Source organism: Neopelma chrysocephalum, unplaced genomic scaffold (assembly GCF_003984885.1).
Source record: "Neopelma chrysocephalum unplaced genomic scaffold, ASM398488v2 Primary Assembly neopelma1_75, whole genome shotgun sequence".
NCBI classification, from domain to species: domain Eukaryota; kingdom Metazoa; phylum Chordata; class Aves; order Passeriformes; family Pipridae; genus Neopelma; species Neopelma chrysocephalum.
This window is the reverse complement of record NW_020897736.1, coordinates 13,779,071-13,801,605: the sequence shown is the minus strand read 5'-3', so window position 1 is coordinate 13,801,605 and position 22,535 is coordinate 13,779,071. Positions and strand designations below refer to the sequence as shown.

Below are 22,535 nucleotides of genomic sequence, written 5' to 3'. Positions count from 1 at the left end.
TCAATAATCTTACACAAAACAACTCAATTTTCTCTGCCAGGAGAACTTTAACAAACCACAACTCTCAGCTTGGTGAGTTTTGTAGGTAAAAACCATCAACGGCTTCAAACTCCTTCCACCCACTCACAAAATGCTGCTTTTCACCTCCTCTCCTGACAAACTCTGTTCCTTGTACCTTCAACACAACAAACTGCCTGGGCAGCAAAATGCCTGCAAAAACTTCATCTCAAAGGGACATTCTGCTCTTATTACTGAAGTTTGAAAAAAAAAAAAAAAAGTACAAAATAATATATTCTTGAAAGGCCCGTGCACGTGTCTTGATCACAGATCATTATTAACAGGAACAGTGAAAACACAGATTTCATATTTGGTGGCTTTGTTCTTTAATAGGCCTCTTGTTCCCACGACTACTTTAAAGCAAAATTAAGTTTTCCAAGGAAACATAAGTTGATCTTGTCATCTTTCATGACTAACAATTTGTGAACATGAAACAAAGAGAGACTTTCAATTACTTCAAAAACAAAACTCCGAGCGCGGAAGGGCTGGGAAAAGGAATGGCAATTAACCACCAAATAAGGTGACAAGAAGCTTCTAGAAGCTTCCTTTTCAATGCACTTTAAGAACAAGCTCAAAGTACAGCGAGTGCTGAAAAGCCACAGCACAGAAAAACAGCTTTATTTAGTTCAGGCTGGGAGGGCTGCGGGTCAAAGCCATTCAGATTTAGTTCCTTTATGGAGTTTTGGGTTGGATTATCACCACTAAAACATGGAGCAAATCTTCCCCAGGGGATGGGGCAAACTTGGCTCGCTTATTTTTTTAGCTCCACAATTAGCAAAGCCACTAAAGGGAGCATCAAACTGGTTTTAGTGGTGCTGGGATGGGGTTCCCAGTGGGGCAGAACTCCCGTGGAATCTCCTCATCAATGGGCACCCACATCCCATCATTCCCACGAGGAAAAGAGGGATTCGGAGACTGTCCCACCACCTCGGGGTGTTAACAGAACAGGCAGCCAAAATTCACCCATCAAATGCAGCCCAACTGGGTCTTTGATCGTGTTCATCTCTCTCTGGCAATTAATCTCTTTTTATTTTACAAAATGCTCTCAGAGAGCAAAGGCAGCAGATGCTGATGCACAGATAAATGCAATATTACATGCTTATTAGAATAATAGAATAATTTAGGTTGAAAGGGGCCTCCAGAGGTTTCTATTCCCACGGTTCAAATATGCTCTTGTATGAAGAACATGCAGCCAGACTTTCCTTATTGCTTTCTTAAGAACACACAAGGTTTCTGTTTATTCCTTTTAACATCAGTATGCAGAATAATGACTTCATGTAATAAAAGGGAGTTTATGCTCCAGCATTTAAAAATCAGACCTCCAGGAAAAAAAAGAGAACGAGTTCTCTTGCATTTTAAGACCTTAACATGGGTTTTCAAATTAGAACTGGGATGTGAAAAGAAAAATAAGGGAGATGGACTTCAAAACTTTGGTGAAACTATATGAAATAGGGTAAGGAATTTTCAAATAAATAATAAACCTACAGAGGTTTATGATTTGGGTTATTTACCATTGCAACCCTAAGAACGGGGTATTTTAAAAGCCAAGAATCCTGGAGCGAGATCAAGTAACGACGACTTCAACATACAAACCTTGCCATTAGATCAACTAATTATTGATTAATAACTGATTAGTTCAACCCCAAACGGTACCTCAATGCTTTATAAGCACAAAACCACCCGAAAGAGCCAGAAAACACTTATTTCTTTTTTTTCCAGAAGAAAACTCTCATGGAGCCCCCAAATCCAGGCAATTCACCTTCCCCACCTCAGCACTAGTGGAAAAAGTTATTCAGTTATTCACCACCAATGTCACTGTTGGCAACAACCACACAGGAGGGTGTGTTTTGGTGTGAGAAAAGGTGAGAACACCAAGCAGGGGCCCGGTTCTTACCTATTGCTGGGGAGGGAATCGGCCACAGCTGAGCCGCTGTTGTTGGCAGCCCCTGCTCGAGTATTTACCTGCAGGCAGGGAAAGGATCTTTTCTCAGTCACTGTGTTCAGAGGACACCATTCTAATTAACCTGTAATTTGCCACGAATTTCTCATTTCGCTGGGAAGGTTAATTAGCTGCTTGCCAGGCACAGCAATGGTTGGGGTCTGTATGTAGGTTAGCAGGCTCCAGGATTCCTGGGCTGCAGAAACCTCCCCACCTTCCACAGCGCAGGAAAAGAGGGGATAAATCCATCATTTGTGCACATTTTAAAAACTAAACAGTCATTTGGTGCATTTGGAGCCTCCTACGTGTGATGACAGGAGCAATAAGCTGAGCTGAAGGAATCAAAACCCTCAAATGATTTCGTTGCGGTGCCTTCTCCACTTAGAAATGACTGAAATCAAATCAGTGTGGTGGGGCTTTAAATGGCTGAATTCAAATGAATATGGGGGGTGTTAAAGCTCTGAAGTAGTGGCAGGTATTAGTTCATAAAGTGACTATTAAAATTTAGGAACCCGATTAACAGAGGTTAAAAGGCAAAAGAAAGGCAGCACCATTTTAATAAAACTATGTATATATATATAGTACATATGCACACATTATATAGATATAGATAGATACACAGATAGCATTAGCTGATAAAGTGACTATTAAAATTTAGGAACCTGATTTACAGAGGTTAAAAACGAAAAGAAAGGCAGTTCCATGCTAATAAAACTATATATATATATATAGAGAGTATATATATGTGTATATATATATAATATATATATAGTGTATATGGACACTATATATATATATAGATACACAGATAGCATTAGTTGATAAACTGACCATTGAAATTTAGGAACCTGATTCACAGAGGTTAAAAACAAAAAGAAAGGCAGCTCCATTTTAATAAAACTATATCTATCTATCTATCTATCTATATACTATATATATATATATACACAGATAGCACAACATTTAGATAAATCCTTCTCCCACCCTCAACAACAACAAAAAAAATTAAAAAATAATAATAATAAAAAAAACCCCTGCTTGTCAGAGCTCAAGAAAGTGCAGTTTTATTTGACATTTCAATAAGTGGAACACAGCATTACAAATCCATCTAAGTTTGCTGAAACAATTATTGAAATTCGTACCTTCAGGCCATGTATGTTCCGTTTCCCAGGAGGTTTGCAGGCTGAAACAGTAATTGACTCAATTGTAGAACACATCAGGGCCATTTACAAATTTGCTCAAAATGAATCTTTTCAAAAGAAATGAGGGTGACACCAAAATTAGCAGAGAGAAATGATTGAAAAGTGCCTCGCAAGACCCCAGAGTGGGAATTACCAAAGCAGGATTTTTTAACTTGCAGGAAGTGAGCGTTTATAAATGGCTAAGAGCTTTCTGACACCGTGTAATAGAAATTCTAATTTCTGCTTAAAACACATCACCAAAAAAAAAAAAAAAAAAAAAAAAAAATCGAGAGAACTGGTGGCTTAACTGATCAGAGGCTTTTTGTAATTCAAATTAAAATCTTCTGTCGCTATATTTTCACGCGCTGTGGGTTTTTTTTTTTTGGCCTGGCATTTAACAGCAATATTTGTAAGATGTGTTTTTAAAGGAATCAGCTGCCACACGTCAGGAATTAGTCACGTTGTCAACTGCAGTTGGGTTTAAATGTTGCAAAACATGGCAGGGGCAATAGCAGCCAGCCTCAAAAAAAAAGCAAACAGTGACTAGAAAATGCCAATTTTTGGACAGGGATGTACAAATGTGGTGCTTTATGATGATGGGTTTGGAGAAAGGGTTTTCCTTGAGTCTCTCCACCTGAACCTCTCCTTGTTCTTCACTCAGGGCTGTGTTTTTGTCACAAGTTAAAGCCACAAAGGCTCCCTGTTCCAGACAGTTCCCATTTGAAAACTCCAGTGCCCTACAAATGGTATGTTAAAGGGGCTGTCACTGGTGATTGATTGTCTGAGGAGGGAGGAATTTGATTTTTCTCTCTTTCTCTGCTGCACGTGCCTCTCACTCCCCTTTTTTTTGACAGCAGGAAGCAGAACTATTTATTAGGCAGAAGGACACAGATGATAGTTATTAAACACATCACTTAGGGCCAGGCCATGTGCCTTTAAATGACAGTAGAAATCACCACGTGCATCTTAAAGAGGGGAAAATATTATGATACTGTGGGCATTAAAAAAAAAAAATCAGAAATTATAAATATATATAAGCATGTTGTATTTTTTCAACAGATTAAAATTGACATTTTGAACGTGATATTATAAGAATATTTTATTATATATATTATATATTATATATATTATATATTTGTATTTTATATATATTGGAATGGGATATTCAGCTTGTGTTCCACAAATGGGATATATATATATAACACAGATAGGGGAGATATATCTATATATACATATAGATATATATAGATAAAGAGATATATATAAGGATATAGATACAGATAGAGATAGATACAGATAGAAATATATAAATAGATATAGACAGATATAAATGGATAGATATAGAAATAGAGATATATGTGTATGTACACACATACACTCTTGTTTATGTATATCACACACAGAGGTTTATTTTCAATATAAAAAAAGAATTCTGGCTCTTATTACCTAAACAGCAACAAGGTACTTATTAAAAAATAGACAAAATACCAATTTTTCCCCTTAAAGGCCTTTAAATTATGAAATGAATTGTGAAGCACAGCCCAGGTAACACAGGATGGCACGTGGACATTTACTCCTGGCAGGATTTTTTATGGAAAATATGAGTTTTTGGGAGCTGGCTGAGGCTTCCTCAGAAGGAAGAGGAGCAGAAAGGGAAAAGGATTCAAAGGACTTGCAGAGAAAGCTCTTAAAAGGGAGAACTTTAAATTACAGGCAGAAAAGCTGCACGTTCCTGACAGGTCTTTCAAGTGCTGAACGTGGAGAGACACGGCCAAAAGGGCAGGGGAGAAAAGTGCTTGTGCCAACAAAATTTGGGATGTTCATTTGAGAGGCAGGACAAGAAGACGGGGGGGAAAAAAAGAAGCAGGAAAGCACATTTTGTTCAATATTTCAGAGCAGCAGCAGAACTCGGGGGCGGTCTGGGCTTTAAAGCTCTAACCTAGAAAGGAGAGGTGTTTTAAGGAGGTGATTTGGAAAGATGAAACTCAGCTCTGAAGCAATTTAGGGTAAGTGGGAACAGGGAAATACTCAGCAGAACAGGGAGCTGAGCCCATGCTGAAAATGGGGAGGGAATATGGGGGGATCACATCCAGAGCAGCACAGTGAATCCTGGATCTGTGCATCCATTACCCCTGGATGTAAAGCAGGAATATGGGGGGATCACATCCAGAGCAGCACAGTGAATCCTGGATCTGTGCATCCATTCCCCTCGGATGTAAAGCAGGCAGAAAAAAGGAGACAGCAGCAGGAATAAGAATCTGCTCAGCTGGTTCTTCAGGAATGACCCAAAAGGAGAATCGAGAAGGTTTAACCCAATTTGTAGTCACAAAACATCCCTTTAAACTCCAAGCTGTGCCAGCACCTCCTGCCACAACTTCCTGCAACTGTTTGATTAGAAAGAAAATAGATGTAACTGCCTCGTATTTCCAAGAAGGATTCCCAACCTACAAGGATCATCCACTACATCAGTTTTTCCAAGCTACAAGAGAAGGATCCAGGGAGATCTGAGAGCCTCTTCCAGGGCCTAAAGAGCTGGAGAGGGACTGGGAACAAGGGATGGAGGGACAGGACACAGGGAACGGTTTCCCACTGCCAGAGGGCAGGTTAGATGGGATTTTGGGAAGGAATTGTTGGCTGTGAGGGTGGTGAGGCCCTGGCCCAGGTTGCCCAGAGAAGCTGTGGCTGCCCCTGGATCCCTGGAAGTGTCCAAGGCCAGGTTGGATGGGGCTTGGAGCAACCTGGGCTAGTGGAAGGTGTCCCTGCCCATGGCAGGGGGTGGGATGGATTGGGCTTTAAGGCCCCTTCCAACCCAAACCATTCCATGATTCCACGATCTCAGCCTGAGAAGAGGCAGGAGATCACTTCCCTCTCACAGCTGCTCTCAGGAGGACACATCTCACTGCTGGTGGCTCTGGAGTCCTGCAGCTCAAACATCTGGGAGGCCCCTCAAAATCAGATCCTGAGCCATAAAACCAATCCTCTGTTCCCCTTGAATTCCCATCTCTTTTCCACAGGATCACACTAAACTACCAGGAAACCCAGGCTCCTTTGGAGACCTGATTAGCACGTGTTTGAGGAGGCTCTTGCTTAATTGCCCAATTCAAACTTCAGAGAGTTGTAAGTAATGGAAGTCTAGAAATGTTTAATTGGGAGCCTCATAGTATGATTATTTGTACCACATCAGTTAAGTGAGAAGAGTTTAATTTTTAATTATTTCAATTAATTTATTGCTGGGAGATTTTACTCGGAGAATTTCAAACCTTCTCCAGTTCCATCAATTAAAAAAGAGGCAGAGATTCCAAGCCTGGCTACTGAGATCTGAATGAATCAGTGGGATTATGTAATGCACTGGGCTTTCCTTAACCATTATTTGAGTTCATTCCCAAAAACCTAACGAGCTGCCTACGGATTTTTTGTGCAGGTTGTAGATGACCTATTTTTTAATTGCCTCAGTCCACAGAATTGATTACATCTTCCTCTGTTCAGGAGAGCTATTAAAGTGCTCGTGAACATTTTGATATTGCTGTTAAATGCCCAGATCTCAGATAAAACGTGTCATGGACACAGGAGCTCCTGTGACAGACACGTTCCCGTTTTCCAAATGAGCGGTGACAGTGACATCCCCCAAGCCTGTCAGGCTGATTAATGATATTAAAACATCTAAAAAAAAAAGCCCAATTTACATAAGTATCTCCAAAACTTCGGTTATTCATCTGCTTTGAATACAGGCAGAACCCTCACCAATGAGTTTTTTAAATGTACTTAAATATGTACTGTGCAAACTGAATCTCGTTAGTCTAATTTACTCCAGGAAATCGGCTATTTTATATGCAATAAATGCAGTTTTCCCTCCACTCCCCACAATAATGAATTCTCCCATCCAAATTAAGAGGTAAACATCATGTTATGTGCATTTAAACCTCCCCAAAAAAAAAACGTATCAGTGAAGTGTTTCATCAACAGTTATCATCGTTGTTGATTAGAATTTGTTCAGCATTACCTCTTGGATAGATCTGCAGAGGCTCTATCAACTGTCCATTTACTTGCTGCTCCATTACAGTGGAGTAATACTGCAAAGAGATTAAAGAAAGAGATGACTCAGTAATGTATGAGCAGTAAAAGCACTTCTGGATTGTTTAATTCAATGTATTTTTATTTATTTTTTAATTGCCGCGGCACAAATCAGCCTTCAGATGGTTTCTTACCATCTGTGGTTGTTCCCACAATAAGTGGGACAGAGGAACTTAACCAAGGGGCTGCGGTGCCCAGCACAGGGATCTGTTACTGGATCAACTGGGGAAGTTCCAGGCTCGCCTGGAACCTGGGAATACTTCCCAGAGGGAGCAAATGGAACCTTGACAGCAAACACAGCGGGTGCCACACCTGGAGGAGCCGAGAAAACCAAACATGGAAACAAAGACATGCTGTAAATACAGTCAAGGATTGTGCAATCAGGAAAACTCCAAGAAAATTCCACGGGAACATGGAAAACTATCCGAGAATTTGCAGCGGTGAAGCACCATCAGGGCAGTTGGGGTCATATCCCATCCAGGCAGAGATGCCACCTATGTCCCCTTGTGGGATGGGTTTAACGCACAAAGCGCTTCCAGAAAATCCATGCAGACATCCCGACCCCTTGGGCTCCACAGGGACTGCTGGAAGTGATCTGAGGGGGAATGTTTAGTGATAAAGAAAGGCTAAAAATGGGCAAAAAGGGATGCAAAAGGATCTGAGAACATCGAGACCCAAGAAGACACTTGGGCCACTGAGATGATCCAAGGGCTGGAGCCCCTCTGCTCTGGAGAGCTGGGATTGTTCACCTGGAGAAGAGAAGGATCCAGGGAGACCTGAGACCCCCTTCTAGGGCCTAAAGGGGATCCAAGAGACCTGGAGAGGGACATGGGAAGGACGGGACAAAAGGGAATGGCTTCCCACTGCCAGAGGGCAGGGATAGATGGGATATTGGGAAGGAATTCTTGGCTGGGAGGGTGGGGAGGCCCTGGCACAGGTTGCTCAGAGAAGCTGTGGCTGCCCCTGGATCCCTGGAAGTGTCCAAGGCCAGGATGGAGCAACGTGGGCTAGTGGAAGGTGTCACTGCCCACGGTAGGGGGTGGAACTGGATGAGCTTTAAGGTCCCTCCCCACCCAAACCATTCTGGGATTCCATGAAGACACAAAACACGTAACGTGGGAGGAGGGAGCCTGAGATGTGGCCCGAGGATGAGGAGTGGCACTAAACGAAGAAATAAACCTTTGGATTAAGCAAACTGAAATCTTCATCAGCCTCCTTTAATTGTCCCTGACTGCTGAGGAGGGGGGAACTCCCCAGTCAGGCCCTTTAACCCCACAACCAAACCATCCCAGGGCAGGAGACAGACCTGGCTTGGGAATTTCCCGCCTCCAACCTGCCCAACTCCTGTCACCACGTGTTATAAACACCGAAAGTACATCACAAAGAACGTTTCCTTTGCAATCCCTGAACACCTCTGAAGGAAACCTGCTGGCTGTGGGCCAGATCTCCACAGCAGAAATCCCTGTGGCTCCTCTGGCTTTCATCCTCATTCTCACCAGCCCAGTGTGGTCTAAGAATTCAGCATGTCACTGTTGCCAGCCCTGTGTGATACTGTTCAAACTGGCAAGGCTGGGTGTCAATGAGGAGAAAAATCGCAAGTCTCTACAGAATCAAACACAGGTATTTCCTTCACACTGATGGTTTCCTTCCAAACATGAATTTTTCCTGATGCAACTTCAAAGAGACAAAAGTTTAGGGACTGTGCCCCTTGGGAAACGATCAAGAGCTTCTCCAGGGGTCACAATGATCCCATAAACTTATTTTTTTATTAGGAGGGTCGTGAGTAACATGTCAAATCCTCCCCCATGTCCTCATATCCCTTTATAAAAACACCTAAAAGTTATGGAGCTGGGAAAGAACCTCCTGCTCCAAAACTGCTTGATAAAAACAAACCTTTTAATTACCATTTCCTAGTGGCATTCTGTGACCCGAAGACACCTACATACACAGCATAAACATATATGACACCCTCTCTGGAATAATAAACTAAAATAAACAGACATGAGACTGTTTCCTACCAAAAAAAATATATAATAGAGGGGCAGAGAGAGAGAGAGAGAGAGAGAAAAACCCATGGCCCTCTCCATTACTCACCAGTGATGACAAGTAAATGAAATATCAATCATGTAAGCTGTCAACCTTTTGGGACAGCAATAACTGTTAACAAGTAGTCTGGAAAAATTGACTGAAAATGACTTGTCCTCCACACGCGAGCATTTGAGGTTTCCATGGAAAATTAAGATGCCAGTGGCTATTTGGAACATTGTTCAGGTATTCTTTTTAATGGGAAATTTGCCAGTTATTGATCCAGAGCATGTACCCCTTGCTTTGAGAAAGCTGCGAGCAACTTTCCAATCAGTGGCTGTCAAAAAAATTACTGCCTTTTTATAGTGCTACAAGACAAGAGGCCAGTGCAGCCCCACTGCTGCTCTAGCTCTGCCTTTAATTAACTGCAAGACACAAGGCAGAAATCAGTTTAATTTCCCACCCACCCCCCTCAATATTTGCCTAATCCAAAGCATTTGTGCTCACTCAAAAAATAACTCCAGAACTGCCTGAAATAACTTCCTGCCGAGTTCAGAAAGCAAAAGGACCTAAAGAGGAGAGGCTGGGCATGATTCTCATATGTCATGTGATTCCAAATATCTCATGTGATTCCAAAGATCTTCCCAGTCAGAGTGTCATGGAAGAAATCTCTGAGCTCAGGGAATTGGGTTTTTTGTTCTTAAACTGAAAGAAAACACTTCCATTTTGGAGAACATCAAAATGCACCACGCTAAAATTCCCAGAAATATTTAAGCAGCTGTCCAATCCTCCAAAGATTTGTTGGAGGTCTCAAAACACTCAAAAATGAGTATTTTTTCCCCCCACTATATTATTCAAGATTATAACAGGTTAATTCACTTCCTAGGCTGAGAACATTTGTTTTCTTGCAAACACATCCCAAAATGAAGCCTATGGGAAGGGAGGAAGTTAAACCCTCAGTGCAACACTCAAATAAAGAACTAGTTTAAAACTGAAGAGAAAAAATTTTCAGAGGAGAAAAGCTGCTGAAGCAGAAGGAAGTCATTTACAGACATCCCATAATTTTTAAGGGGAAGCAGAGAGTTGAGCAATCAGAACTCTAATGTACTGAAACTTTAACAGTGAGCTTGGAAGCATAGCAAAAAAAATGACCTTACCAAGGCATGATTAATCTGGAGGCTGTGCCAGGAAAAGCCAAGTTTCCCAGTTTTACAGCAAAAATGGCCGAGATTTGAGAAGGGAAATAGAGAAATACAAGGAATTTTAGTGGGGAAGCATCACCAGGGATCTACTGTGTCCAGTAGTGACCTGCTGTGTCCAGCTCTGGGGTCCAACATCAGAGGGATGTGGAGCTGCTGGAGCAGATCCAGAGGAGGCCATGGAGATGCTCCAAGGGCTGGAGCCCCTCTGGAGCCAGGCTGGGAGAGCTGAGAATGTTCATCTGGAGAAGAGAAGGCTCCAGGGAGACCTGAGAGCCCCTTCCAGGGCCTAAAGGGGCTCCAGGAGAGCTGGAGAGGGACTGGGGACAAGGGATGGAGGGACAGGATAAAGGGGAACAGCTTCCCACTGCCAGAGGGCAGGGATGGATATTGGGAAGGAATTGTTGGCTGAGAGGGTGGGGAGGCCCTGGCACAGTTTGCCCAGAGAAGCTGTGGCTGCCCCTGGATCCCTGGAAGTGTCCAAGGCCAGGTTGGACGGGGCTTGGAGCAACCTGGGCTAGGGGAAGGTGTCCCTGCCCATGGCAGGGGATGGGATGAGATGATCTTAAAGGTCCCTTCCCATCCAAACCATTCTAGGATTCCATGATACAATTCCATATAAAAGAATGTGATAAATTGAGTGGGATAAAAAAATTGAATTTGCTGGAAGTCTGTGGTGACATTTCTTCCTATCAACCCTCCCAGATTGGAGCAGGGTCAGATAAACAGGACAGTCCTCTTAATCACCTTAATTTACCTTTTAAGCCCCTCTGTTCTATGTGGTGCCTCCAACATTGGCCCAGGAGCCCTGATGGTGATCCTTCGTCTTGGTGGAAGGTGCCCCTGCCCGTGGCAGGGGGTGGGACTGGATGAGCTTTAAGATCCCTCCAACCCAAACCATTCCAGGATTCCATGAAGTCCCACCAAAACCACCTATGAGTGGCACCCAACAGGGCTTGGTGCTGACAGGCTCCAAGTTAAACAACATTTATAAACCCCTTGTAGCCCACCTGGCCCAGGAAGAAAACACCATTTGTCACCTTCCTGCTTATCTATTTCATTAGACAACAAAAAAAAGAAGTTAAATTATATTTTTCCACTTAAATCTGCAGCACGAAAGACCCACTCAAATTATTTAGTTTCCATAAGTAACTGCACACTATTCCTGCAGACAGATTTTATATTTACAGGTATCCAGACAGATTTTACACACACCTATCTACATAAAGGCACACACAGACACACATATCTCCTATTAAAAAACAGAAAATACAGCTTTAAATCCTCCATGAATATTGAGCCTGCAGCTACAATGAAACTCCTCTGTTAGGAGGGGTGAAACAGTCTCCAGATGAAAGTAGATTTTGAAAAATTTTTAGAGCCCAGGGGTTCATTTTTAATGAGCCGTTACTTTAAGTACTGCATAAAAAATACAAGAAATTGATAGTCCATTTAGCCTGCACTATACCTAATGCAAAAGTCATTAAGATGCATTATTCTTAATGTTTATGATATGATCAGTAAGTGTACAAGTGTCTTTTTTTTTTAAAGTCAAGCATGTCCATATATCTCATGTGATACAGTTTTTAAACACCTACATTTAACCCAGGAATATTCAATTCTGGACTTAACACAGGGAAATATTGTCCAGTGCAAACTCTGTTAACACCGGTACAGGGAAAAATACACCAAGGAAAAGTGATAAACATGGGGGAAAAAAAAAAATCAGCATTTTTTATACTGTACCTACATAGGACAGCATGGCCTTCATCTCCTCATCACTTCTGACCGTGATCCGGTCACCATCCTCATCCTCATCTGACAAAGAAATGCATGACACACATCAATAAGGGAAGCAGGATGCTCTTAACATTCTTGATATTTTAAATTTTTTTAACTGTTTTTAATATTTAAATATTAATTTTAATATTTAATGTTTTTACCCGGACTTTTAGAAGCAAATCAAAACGAGCAACGTAAAAGCACAAGTACTCTGAGACAGCCACATGTAATGACTCCAAACATTAATTAACAAAAACTAAAGTTCTGCTTAAAGCAAAGTGCTCCTAACTTTGGTCCCAACAGTTCTTTTGGTGCCAGAACCTCCCCGGACGTCGAGCACCTTCCACGTGCTCTGAGCCCTCACCAACACCCACCAAGGGGTTCTTTTGACACAGCAAATGGAAGGGTGAAGTTTGAGTGTGTTTAAGTTCTCCCAGATCAAGCTAAGTTTGGGCAGTCTCCTTGGAATTCATTGTAACTGTCATTGGAGGTTGCCCAGAAAACTTGTGGCTGCTCCTGGATCCCTGGAAGCGTCCAAGGCCAGGTTGGAGCAACCTGGGATAGTGGAAGGTGTCCCTGCCCATGGTAGGGGGATGGGATGAGACAATATTTTGAGTGGCTTCCAACCCAAACCATTCCATGATTCTAGGAATTCCTAGAAATTAAAAGAAAATTAAAAATATAATTGCATTCCTCCCATTAAACCCTCCTGTTTTAAAGCCAACCCCACCTGAACTCACCTGCAGGAGGTTCCCCCCAAGCCTCTGCCCCACTAATATAAATAATACTAATATAATTATTAGTATATATTCCATCAGCATAATAAAAGGGCCATTATGGATGAAAACTCCCTCCTGCTCCCAGTTATGCACAAGAATCAGGGCCAACTAAGGAAAACTGGGGGAGAAAAGGACGTTGTCCATTTTGCCTCTGAAAACCTCACAAGCAAATTCTGAGGCTTCAACAAAAAAGAGCAAAACCATAAAACCCTCGGAATTACACTTCTAAAATATAATGGGAGAGATGCTGGAAGTGTGGAAGCTGGAAAAGGGACTGGAGAGCAGAGATATGTCCCAGCAGAGCCTTTTCTCATGGAAATTTAACTGGTGCACTGCCAGACTGTTCAAACTCCTTGGAATGATGGAATTCCAGGAATGATGGGAAGATTAGGAAGAGCTGGTGAGTTGACACTGAAATGCTTCCCTGCCTGGAAATGTCAGAGGCAGAAAGGAGGAGGAGCTGTAAAACTGCTGCCTGGCCCCAACTCAAGTCCCAGAGTGGAACAGAGTGGGAAGGGCTGGAAAAGCAGCTGCTGGAATAGGGAACACAACAAACACCACAGCAAGGAGCAGAGGGAAAGCAGAAAGAGGGGAAATATATAACAGAGAGGGGGGAATATATGGGTAAAAGCTGTTAAACAGGCTTAGTGTGAGGGAACAGACTGAGCTGGGACCACCAAAAAAAAAAAAGAAAAAGAAAAGTGGGAAACTCTGGCAAAATGCTCAGAAAAATCCCACTTTATTCACTCCAAATGATTGGGAAATTAACTCCAGTGTTCTGAGAGCTGCAAAATTCCTGATGGTGGTACAAAGGGAAGAAATATAAAATGCGTGGATGAAAAGGTATAAAATGTTAACTGGCACTGAAAAAGCTGAATATAAAATAATCAGAGAGCAAAAGCAGCAGAAAAATCTGCTTTGCCACCCCACCATGGCATCTAAGAGGGCACAGCCCAAAAACTCCCTGGGCTCAGGAAGGTTTCCAGGCTCCTCTCCGTTTTCCAGCACATCAGGGAAGCAAAAGTAGAACCCAACAAATCCTCAGGTCCTGGCTGGATTTTTCAAATGCCACTTTAAAATGGAGGGAGAAACCCTCACAAGACACCAAACAGTGCAGCAGATGGCAAACAAATATCAGGAAGCAATCTTCCCAAAATCTGCAGCGTGTCACAAATCCACAAAATGGCAGAGTTTGGAGAAAAGGATCATAACAGGCCATATGTTGGGAGGGAGTTTGTTGGGAGGGACGTGAAATTCAGTGGTAAAATCACATCCAGGTCCAACAGGAGGAGAAGTGCAGCCCCAGGTAGGACACTGGGGATAACAATAACTAAACAGAGAGCAGAGAAGCCTGTGCTGGATGGGAATTATCCCCATCTGAAGCAGTTGAGAACGAAGCTTAAGCTGGTAAAATCCAGGCACTGGAGATGGAAAAGGTCCCCAGGAAAAAAAAAAGAAAAAAAAAACACAACAAAAAAGAAATCAGGCATCAATATCCATAACATATTTTAGATGCCAGTTAAATGGCAGGGGAAATGGCTTTGTGCAGATGTAAATGACAGACTAGAGACATGAAGGGAAGGCACAGAAGCAGATGTTGGAAGACACGAGGAAATCAGTATTTCCAGGAAAAGTTCTACACATGGTCCCATTAATATGGGCTACTGCCCTGATGGCAGAGGCTGCTGCTGGTGCATGAAGTTCAAACACAGCTAATGTGTGATGTGGGAGGTGTGCAAGAAAATATTAGCAAATAAAAATGAATATAAGTGGCAAGGTCTGGTTTTGCTCAGGTCCCTGCAGAAAGTCTTGTGTTAAAAAGCAGAGCAGGAGAAATGTCGTGGCAACTGGAATAAAACTTATCTCCATTCTTAGTTTTGTGGTGTTTCAGGAGGGGAAAACTCAATGATGTGAAAAGCAAGATAAACAGTACTCAAAGGACCATAAAACAATAATTCCTCTGATTATTTATGGACAGAATTGTCCATAAAGCTCTAAAAAAGGGAAGAAATGCTAAGAAGGCAAGGCCCAGTGTTGTACCTGCTCTGTCACTCTCAGTGTCACCACCTCACTCATAGAACACTTTAATCCCCTCCAGCTCCTGCCATTTCATCTCCATCACAGGAAAAAATACAATAAAAATTAAAAGGGAATAACAGGAGTCTTCCCCACTTGGAAGAAAAGCCCAGCTCAGTATTTTGAGACAGATTTTTGACTCCCTTTTGCAGCTTATTCCTCTCCAGACAGGACAATCCCCCAGGAATCCCTCAAAAAACAAGAATAAACAGGGTTCAAAGAACAGATAGGAGGCTAAATCTGCACTAACACCCTCGCTGAGAGGATTAAAATGTTCAGCTCAGACCTACAGGTAGTTTATACTTTTCATTTAATTTGAGCAATATAATTGCACTGAGGAGTCAGAGCACGGGAAGGTCACGCTGGTAATTAAAGCTACTTTGTGGCAATCTGCTCGTTCCAGATGTGATTAAATAATAAAATATTGCTGGGGTTAGTACCGTTATGAAACTCGCAGAAACGCATAAATATTTAACTGTAACACGGGATGAGTGTAAATATTATTTATTTTTAAAATGGCAGCCCTGCAACAAGACAGAGGAGATGGTTTATACGAGTCATACTCACACTCAAAGGCTGTTGTCGTTGCATCTGGCAAAACTTGGCTGATGACATCCTAAAATGTGAAGAAGAACTGGTTATATATCAAAAAAAAAGGGGAAAGCCTGATTTAGAGTCAATCATCTTCATCACTCCCCAGCTGCAGGAAGAAGAGTTAAAACCTACTCCCCACTGCCCCAAAATTACCAACTTTTTAGTGCACAACACAAATCTGTACCAATCTTCTCCTTCCTCCCCACTTCACCTTGAGGAAAACTTGTTTTCTTCCCAAATAACTCCATCAGAATTGTGAACAACTCCGTGGTTGAGACCCCCAAAAATCCAATTTCTGAGTCCAAGCCCCCCTCCCACAACTCACCCCAGTGTGAGAGGGGCTTTCCAGACACAACACAAGACTCAACATGGGGGAAAGGGAATCATATTACAATTACTACACAAATAAATATTATAATACATTATATACATAATCCTAACTATCTCTCCTATGATAAAGCAGTATTTACATTGGATCAAATCTCCTTTCCCTCCAATAAAAGTCCAGAAGGGAAAAAGGAAAGATCCTTTCAGTGGATCACTGGGTGTCTCACACCACCACAGTAGGTTATAAAAAATGTACATCTAACTCATCCAAATCAGTCATAAAAAGAGGTTTATCAATGTTTTTTTGCTTTAAAAAGCCTCTTTCCTCCCTCGGTCCTGTTTATATCCCAATTCCAACAACCCGGTCCAGCACGAGACAACTTCACCCACAGCTCCTGCCTGCAGCTCAGGGTAACAAACAGCTCCCATGGGATCAATTCCAGCAGGAATTGCAACAGGAGCTGGGAGACTGAAGGAATTTTTCCTGTTTTCCCCCCAGGAATGTGGAGGGACTCAGAACGGCATCCCCACATCCTCCCAGCTCCACACAGGCACAAAGTTTGGAGCTTTTGTCAGTGTTAAATGGAATTTAAACTTCTCCAAAAGTCCACAGATGGATTAAAATGCTGGGGGGGGGGGAAATCAGGTTAAAATAGTGGGAGAAGATCAGGTTAAAAACCCCAAAGAAGTGAAGGTTAAAATACCCAAGGAAGTGAAAGCCTGAGCATCACAGCACGACAATTCCTCCCAGATACATCCAACACTCCCCAGGTTGTGGGATCCCTCAGATCTCACAGATCTGAGCCAAACCAGGAATTTTTTGCTGACACAAGACAAGAGCTTCTATAATTTTTTAGCCTTTTCCCAGAGCCCTGAGCCCAAAGGCAGCGAGGGAGGAGCAGCCGCTGTCAGCCCTGGGAGGCTCCATAAGTCATGTCAGGGCACGGCACAAATTCACAGCGTGGCTTTTTCCCTCCCCGCTGCTGATTCCTCGTGTCAGACAATCTCTCTGACACTGACAGTGTCACTGAGTGATTAGAAATTAATGAAGAGCAGGATTTATTGCAGCATCTCGGGGTGCTGAACCCCCCCGCCCCGTGATCGCTGCCCTGTCGCTTCTGCTGCCTCCTTTTTTTTTTCTGTTTCATCTAAAAATACGAAATTAAAACATTCTGTGTCTTTTCAGAGAGACACAATTAATAAAATGAGAAAGCAGCAGTGGCAGCTTTAAGATTTCCACAGAGCTGACTGAAGGAAATAATAATAATAATTCTCAAAACTTTTCTCGTGTCGTCTTTTCATTTCAGACGCTCAAATAAATCAATGTGTGCCATTTAAACTACTAATTGTACATAAAAGATGTGCAATACACCTTAGCCAATGATGGAATCATAAATTTGTGAAGGCAAAAGAGAAAAAAAATCCCCAAACGTTGCCATGTTAACAAAATTTGGCCATTTTAACACTTCTTTAATACAGGGTCTGTCAGTCCTCTGTCAAAAGCCAACCACTATTCCTAATAAGAAATTAAAGTCTTGCCTAAACAGAAGGCTGTACTAACTAATTATCCCTAAATCCTTTCAGTTAACCATCAAAAATTCCTCAGGAAAAACACTTTAATTGTGTTAGATTTAAGCCACTTGTAAAATACTCTTATATGGGCACGCAGATGCTTCCATGAAATGGATTTAAAAATTGTTCTGGGGTATTTAAAAACTGTATTTAATGGGTGTGCAAGCACAGCCCTGAGACAGAGACACTTCTGATGGCCCTAAAAGTCTGAAAACAAGACTCCCAAAGCTGTGATAGCTCTGGAACAGTGGTAAAAAATTCTTACACCTCCTCCTCCCCCGTTTAAAATAACTTTTTCTGTATGTTGAGACTTCTTTAATATGAATAATTAACAAGTAAGTGAATTATCCACCATAACTCTTACACTAAATAAACAATTGACAAGAAAACCCTCCCAACAGCCACAAAACCTGTGCTCAGCTTACAGTAATTCTATTAAATCAAAGTATCTGAGAAAACCAGCCTTGCAGGGAAGGAGAGGGAGGGAGGGAAATCCCCCCATTATTGGGCTGGAACCAAAGCGTTTTCAGCAGCTCCAGGAGATTTCCACACTCAAACATCCCCCCCAGACCTCTGGGTGACCCAAGCTTAAAGGATTACTCCAAATTTCAAGGGATTACACATGCAGGGGGATTTTCTACTATCACAACAGAGATCAGGAATAATAAAATGCCACAACTCGGAGGCTCACAAACATCACAGCTCCTGTTTTAGCTCACAGGGCTGAAAAGCCTCCAACAAGGAGGAGGGAAAAAAAAATCAGGGAAGAGCAGCTGCAAGGGGAATTCCATCAAATGTGCCCTCTGGAAGAGCGGTGGGGTGGGAAAGCACAAAGTGTGAAAGCCCTGCCCCGATGGCAGTGTAAATATTGAGGGCACAGCTCTCACCTTTCACTGGGAACTTGTTTTATTTCAGCATAACATGAAGTTCTCCAGAATTAACACCAAGTTGCTTAAACACCCCAGTGACAGGACAAACTAATGGAGACAGCCCCACACGAAAAAAAATAAGCTTACTGTAATTCATTTAGTGGTGCCTTAAAAATAAATCTATTTACTGGGAACTTACAGGTCTGCAAAGCTGATGCACAGGGAAGGTATTTAAAGTGACATTATGGAGAACAGCTCTGAGCAGCCACTTCAGGAAAGTAATCAAGAAAGTGCCTAATTTAAAGCACAAGGTGCTGCTTCCATGGATCACACACCTGCAGGTGCCAGGATTGAATCCCTGCTGCTCAGCTTAGGAGCAGGAAAAACTCCTGCAAAAGGCAGAACTAGAGCAGCTGAAAATTAACAAGTGTGTCAGGCATTGCTCTGAGCATCAGGCTCCTGACTCCAACTGGTTACTCCATGGCTATGGACAGGATACTTGGGGATGAACAGGATATTTGGTGACTCCACACAGCTTCTTCTGTGGAAAAAGGAGGATGGAAATATTCTTGCACACCAGCCTGAAATGCTGCAAGGCTGCACTCATGTGTATTCACACGGCCATCTGCATTTCTAGGATGCTAAATTAACAACAATCACCTTAAAAATATAAAATTTTTATTTTTAAATAATTCTGCTGTTCTCAAAGATAATTTTAAGGGGCTTTCTTAACACAAAGCAACCCATGGGACCTACCTCAGAAGGAAGAGCAGCCCCAGTATGCAGCTAATCCAAGGCTCCCCCAGCCCCAGTTCCCTCCAGAGCAGAAACCTGGGGTGTGCAACTGGTTTTTGGAGCTGGTTGTTCAGCTGAAGGCAAGGCAATATTCCCATCAATCTCCCTGAAGCACAGGCACAAGGAATGGGATGGATTCTGATGTGCTCTGCACAGCCCCACAGGGATTATACAGAACTTCACTGTGGCTCAAACAGCAGGAGCTGAGAAAAAGGGGGTGTCTGCCCTTCCTGGGCCTTCAGTTTAGGGACATGTGGGCAATCCAGGGGCTCTGACTGGGTTATCACCACTCTGTAATTCCCATTAGCAGGGAACACCTGAATTCTCCACGTGCTCTTTAGTTGTTACTAACACACAAACCCACTTGCAGGTGAGTGGAATCAGGACAGCAGGACAGCAGAAGGCTGGGTCAGTCCCTCTCCTGCCCTCCCCACCACACTCCAGGCTCCTCCCCAGCCACAGGTGGTGATGGATCTACCACTCCTTAGTGGCTGGAGCATTATTTCATTGAATTTCTGTAGTTACCAGACAAATGAATATTGTGATGGCACCTCCTGAAACACCATCAGGCAAAGGAGGGCCTTGAGACAGTTTAGACCTTATTAAACTTCTCCCTTCTGGTCTGAAGGTTTCACAGTCCACAAGGGAGGGGTTTTGACATGACAATGACAATTACTGACTGGTGGTACTGCCCAGCTGGAGTGTCACAGCACCTCTCATCCCCACAGCCCAGAGTCCCACTGATGGCAGCAATGGCATCACCTCCTGACTCACCACATGTCACTCAACACTTCCAGTCGCCTCCAGCTGCCACCAACACCCTCAAGGCCACAGACCAAGAGTGGAGAACTAAAAATTATCAACACCAACAGAAATCTGACCTGATGCACAACACTGGGATAGGCTGCCCAGAGAAGCTGTGGCTGCTCCATCCCTGGAAGTGTCCAAGGCCAGGTTGGAGCAACCTGGGCTAGTGGAAGGTGTCCCTGCCCATGGCAGGGGGTGGAATAAGATGCATTTTAAAGGTCCCCTTCAACCCAAACCATTCTACAATTCTATGATTAATGAACACAACTGTAATGAGAAACTGTGAGTTTTAAGAAAACCAGCAATGTTTGGTCCTGGCAGGTTCCACCATCATGTGCTGATTGGAGCAACAACCACCTAAGCCATGAAACAGGAAAGTCAACCTGCTTATAACTGGAAAAATACATCTTTAAAAGGCTGGTAGAGCTGCTGGATGGCTGCAAACCAACAACAATAATGAGAATCAAAATTGTGTGTGGAGGGAGAAGAACTAAAAACCTCTTCCTTCCTCAGTGACATGCCCTTCTTCCTTATCTCTTCACTTCTCTCACACTCTCAGTGACCAGGAAGCTCCACTTCCACATGACTCGAGGTTACTGCAAGTGTTGGGCGCTCCTCGAGGTTTCATGTCATCCACTGACCTCAATTTCTCTACTTATTTTTAAATAATACAACCAACCCTAAATTTCCAATAATTCTAGAATGCCAAAGGATAGTCTAATCAATTATTATCTCACTTTATTTGGGGGAAAAAATGAAAAACACGAAGCAGAGTGTGGATTAAACCCGACTCAGATTTGCACCACTTTGTTTGAAGGGCAGAGTGGGTCATCCCAGGCTTGTTGTGCAACCAAAGCAAACTCACAGTAACCACCAAGGGGAAACTGCCCTTCCAAAAACCTTCACTGATCTCTCAAAAGTTCTGCTGCTGCGCCTCCATCCACAGAAAGTCTTGGATAACGCCAAATGTTCGGAAGAATGAAACCAGGAACATTTCCCACCTGCTCCAGTTACCTGTGCAACCTCCTACAGGCCCAATATCAAATGTTTTGCAGCAAATCAAGCCCTGATTTGCCACGTTTCTTCTCAGTAAAATGCAACACTTTGGAAGAGATCTGCAGAATCTCTCTCCAACATTAATAACAAGAGAAGAAATTAAACATGCACATGATCAGTGGTGGGGGGAAGATTGTCTTCAGAGGAACAGGAGCACAGGGAGTCTCTAGCAAGGACGTGTTGTGGAGGGAACACGAGGACATCCTGCAGAAAGTCTGACCTGCACGCAAGGATCAGACATTTCCTTGGGCTAAGGATGCAATGAAAAAGAGACACTAAGTGGGATAAACACCATTTCTGAGGAAAGAGAGGGTCTTTGTACACTTGGGGTGCAGATGGAGGTGCTGAGGTCAGAGGAGACACAACAACCTCCCAGCCCAGCAAGGGCAGCATCACCAGGAGCAGGTGAAGCCCCAGCCCGAGCCGGGAACGCGCCTTCCCAAACCACAACTGTTTAAACCGCCCTAAAGCCCCGCCTTGCCCTCGCATCCAGCGGGGGATGCCCTAATGCCGGATCCCTGCCCGTGGCACGGGCTCGGACCTTTAGGGGAGCCTCCCAACCCAACCCATCCCACGGTGCTCCTGCCTGGGGACCCCCGCGAGGAGCTCGGCTCTCGAACCCCGTGGGGGGCGCGGGAGGTGATTCCTCACGGGGCTTCCCGTCCCCCTCCACCTCCTTCCCATTAAAACTTCCCGGCGCAGACACGACAACGCCACCATCGTGCCACCCCTTTGCGGTCGCACCCCCGGGCACCGGGGGGGGGGGGGCTCCGGGCACTCACCAGCACATCCCTGAAGAGCAGCTGGGGCGCGGAGTGCACGGTCCAGTCCACGGCGGCCCCGTCGGGGATCTTGATGCGGATGACGAGCGCCTGGGCGTCCATGGCGCGGGAGGGGCCGCAGAGCAGCCAGAGCATCCCCGCCCCGGCGCTCACATGCTGCGGCCGCCCAGGGCTCCCGGGCCCGGCTCCGCCGACAGCCCGCCCGCCCGCAGGAAGGAGCCGCTGCCCCGGAACCAAAACGGCGGGAGGGGATGGATGTGCGGCGGGGGAGGAGGAGGAGGAGGAAAGGGAGGAAGGGGAGGCGGCGCCATGTTCGGCGAGGAGGCGGCTCCAGGTTGGGAAACCGCCCCGGGCAGCGGGAGCGCTCCGCCGGTGATTCCGCCCCCTTATTCCTTGTGTTATTCCTTGTGTTTGAACAGGGAAAGCGGCGGATCAAACCGGGCTGGGGTTGCCGTAAAAGCAGCGCCGTGTTCGCAGTGCCCAGCGAGGAATTGGGGTCCGCACCCCGAGAGCCCCCGGGGCTTCTGCCCAGGTTATTCCGTCCCACCCAAACACACCGGCAGGGACCAAACGCGAGTTTTGGTTGGAATGAACCGCCCCGGGAGCTGGTGGAGTCACCAGGGA

The 22,535-nt window shown here is 44.0% G+C and overlaps 1 protein-coding gene across 3 annotated transcripts in view; it reads right to left on the bottom strand.

The window, feature by feature from the left end:
* The window catches only part of MAP2K5 (mitogen-activated protein kinase kinase 5), a 128,155-nt gene extending 106,057 nt beyond the window's left edge, over window positions 1-22,098 (bottom strand). For 2 of the 3 annotated variants that reach the window (XM_027688438.1, XM_027688439.1), the window contains exons 1-6: window positions 21,912-22,098; window positions 15,677-15,725; window positions 12,223-12,290; window positions 7,178-7,247; window positions 3,139-3,179; window positions 1,952-2,019 (exon numbers count right to left, since the gene is read on the bottom strand). In XM_027688438.1, the coding sequence (XP_027544239.1) occupies window positions 1,952-2,019; window positions 3,139-3,179; window positions 7,178-7,247; window positions 12,223-12,290; window positions 15,677-15,725; window positions 21,912-22,046 (431 nt within the window). In that variant the 5' untranslated portion in view covers window positions 22,047-22,098. Of the gene's footprint in view, window positions 1-1,951; window positions 2,020-3,138; window positions 3,180-7,177; window positions 7,248-12,218; window positions 12,291-15,676; window positions 15,726-21,911 lie in introns of those variants that run through there. The other variant, XM_027688440.1, reaches the window with a different exon arrangement.
* Between the last annotated feature and the right edge of the window lie 437 nt (window positions 22,099-22,535).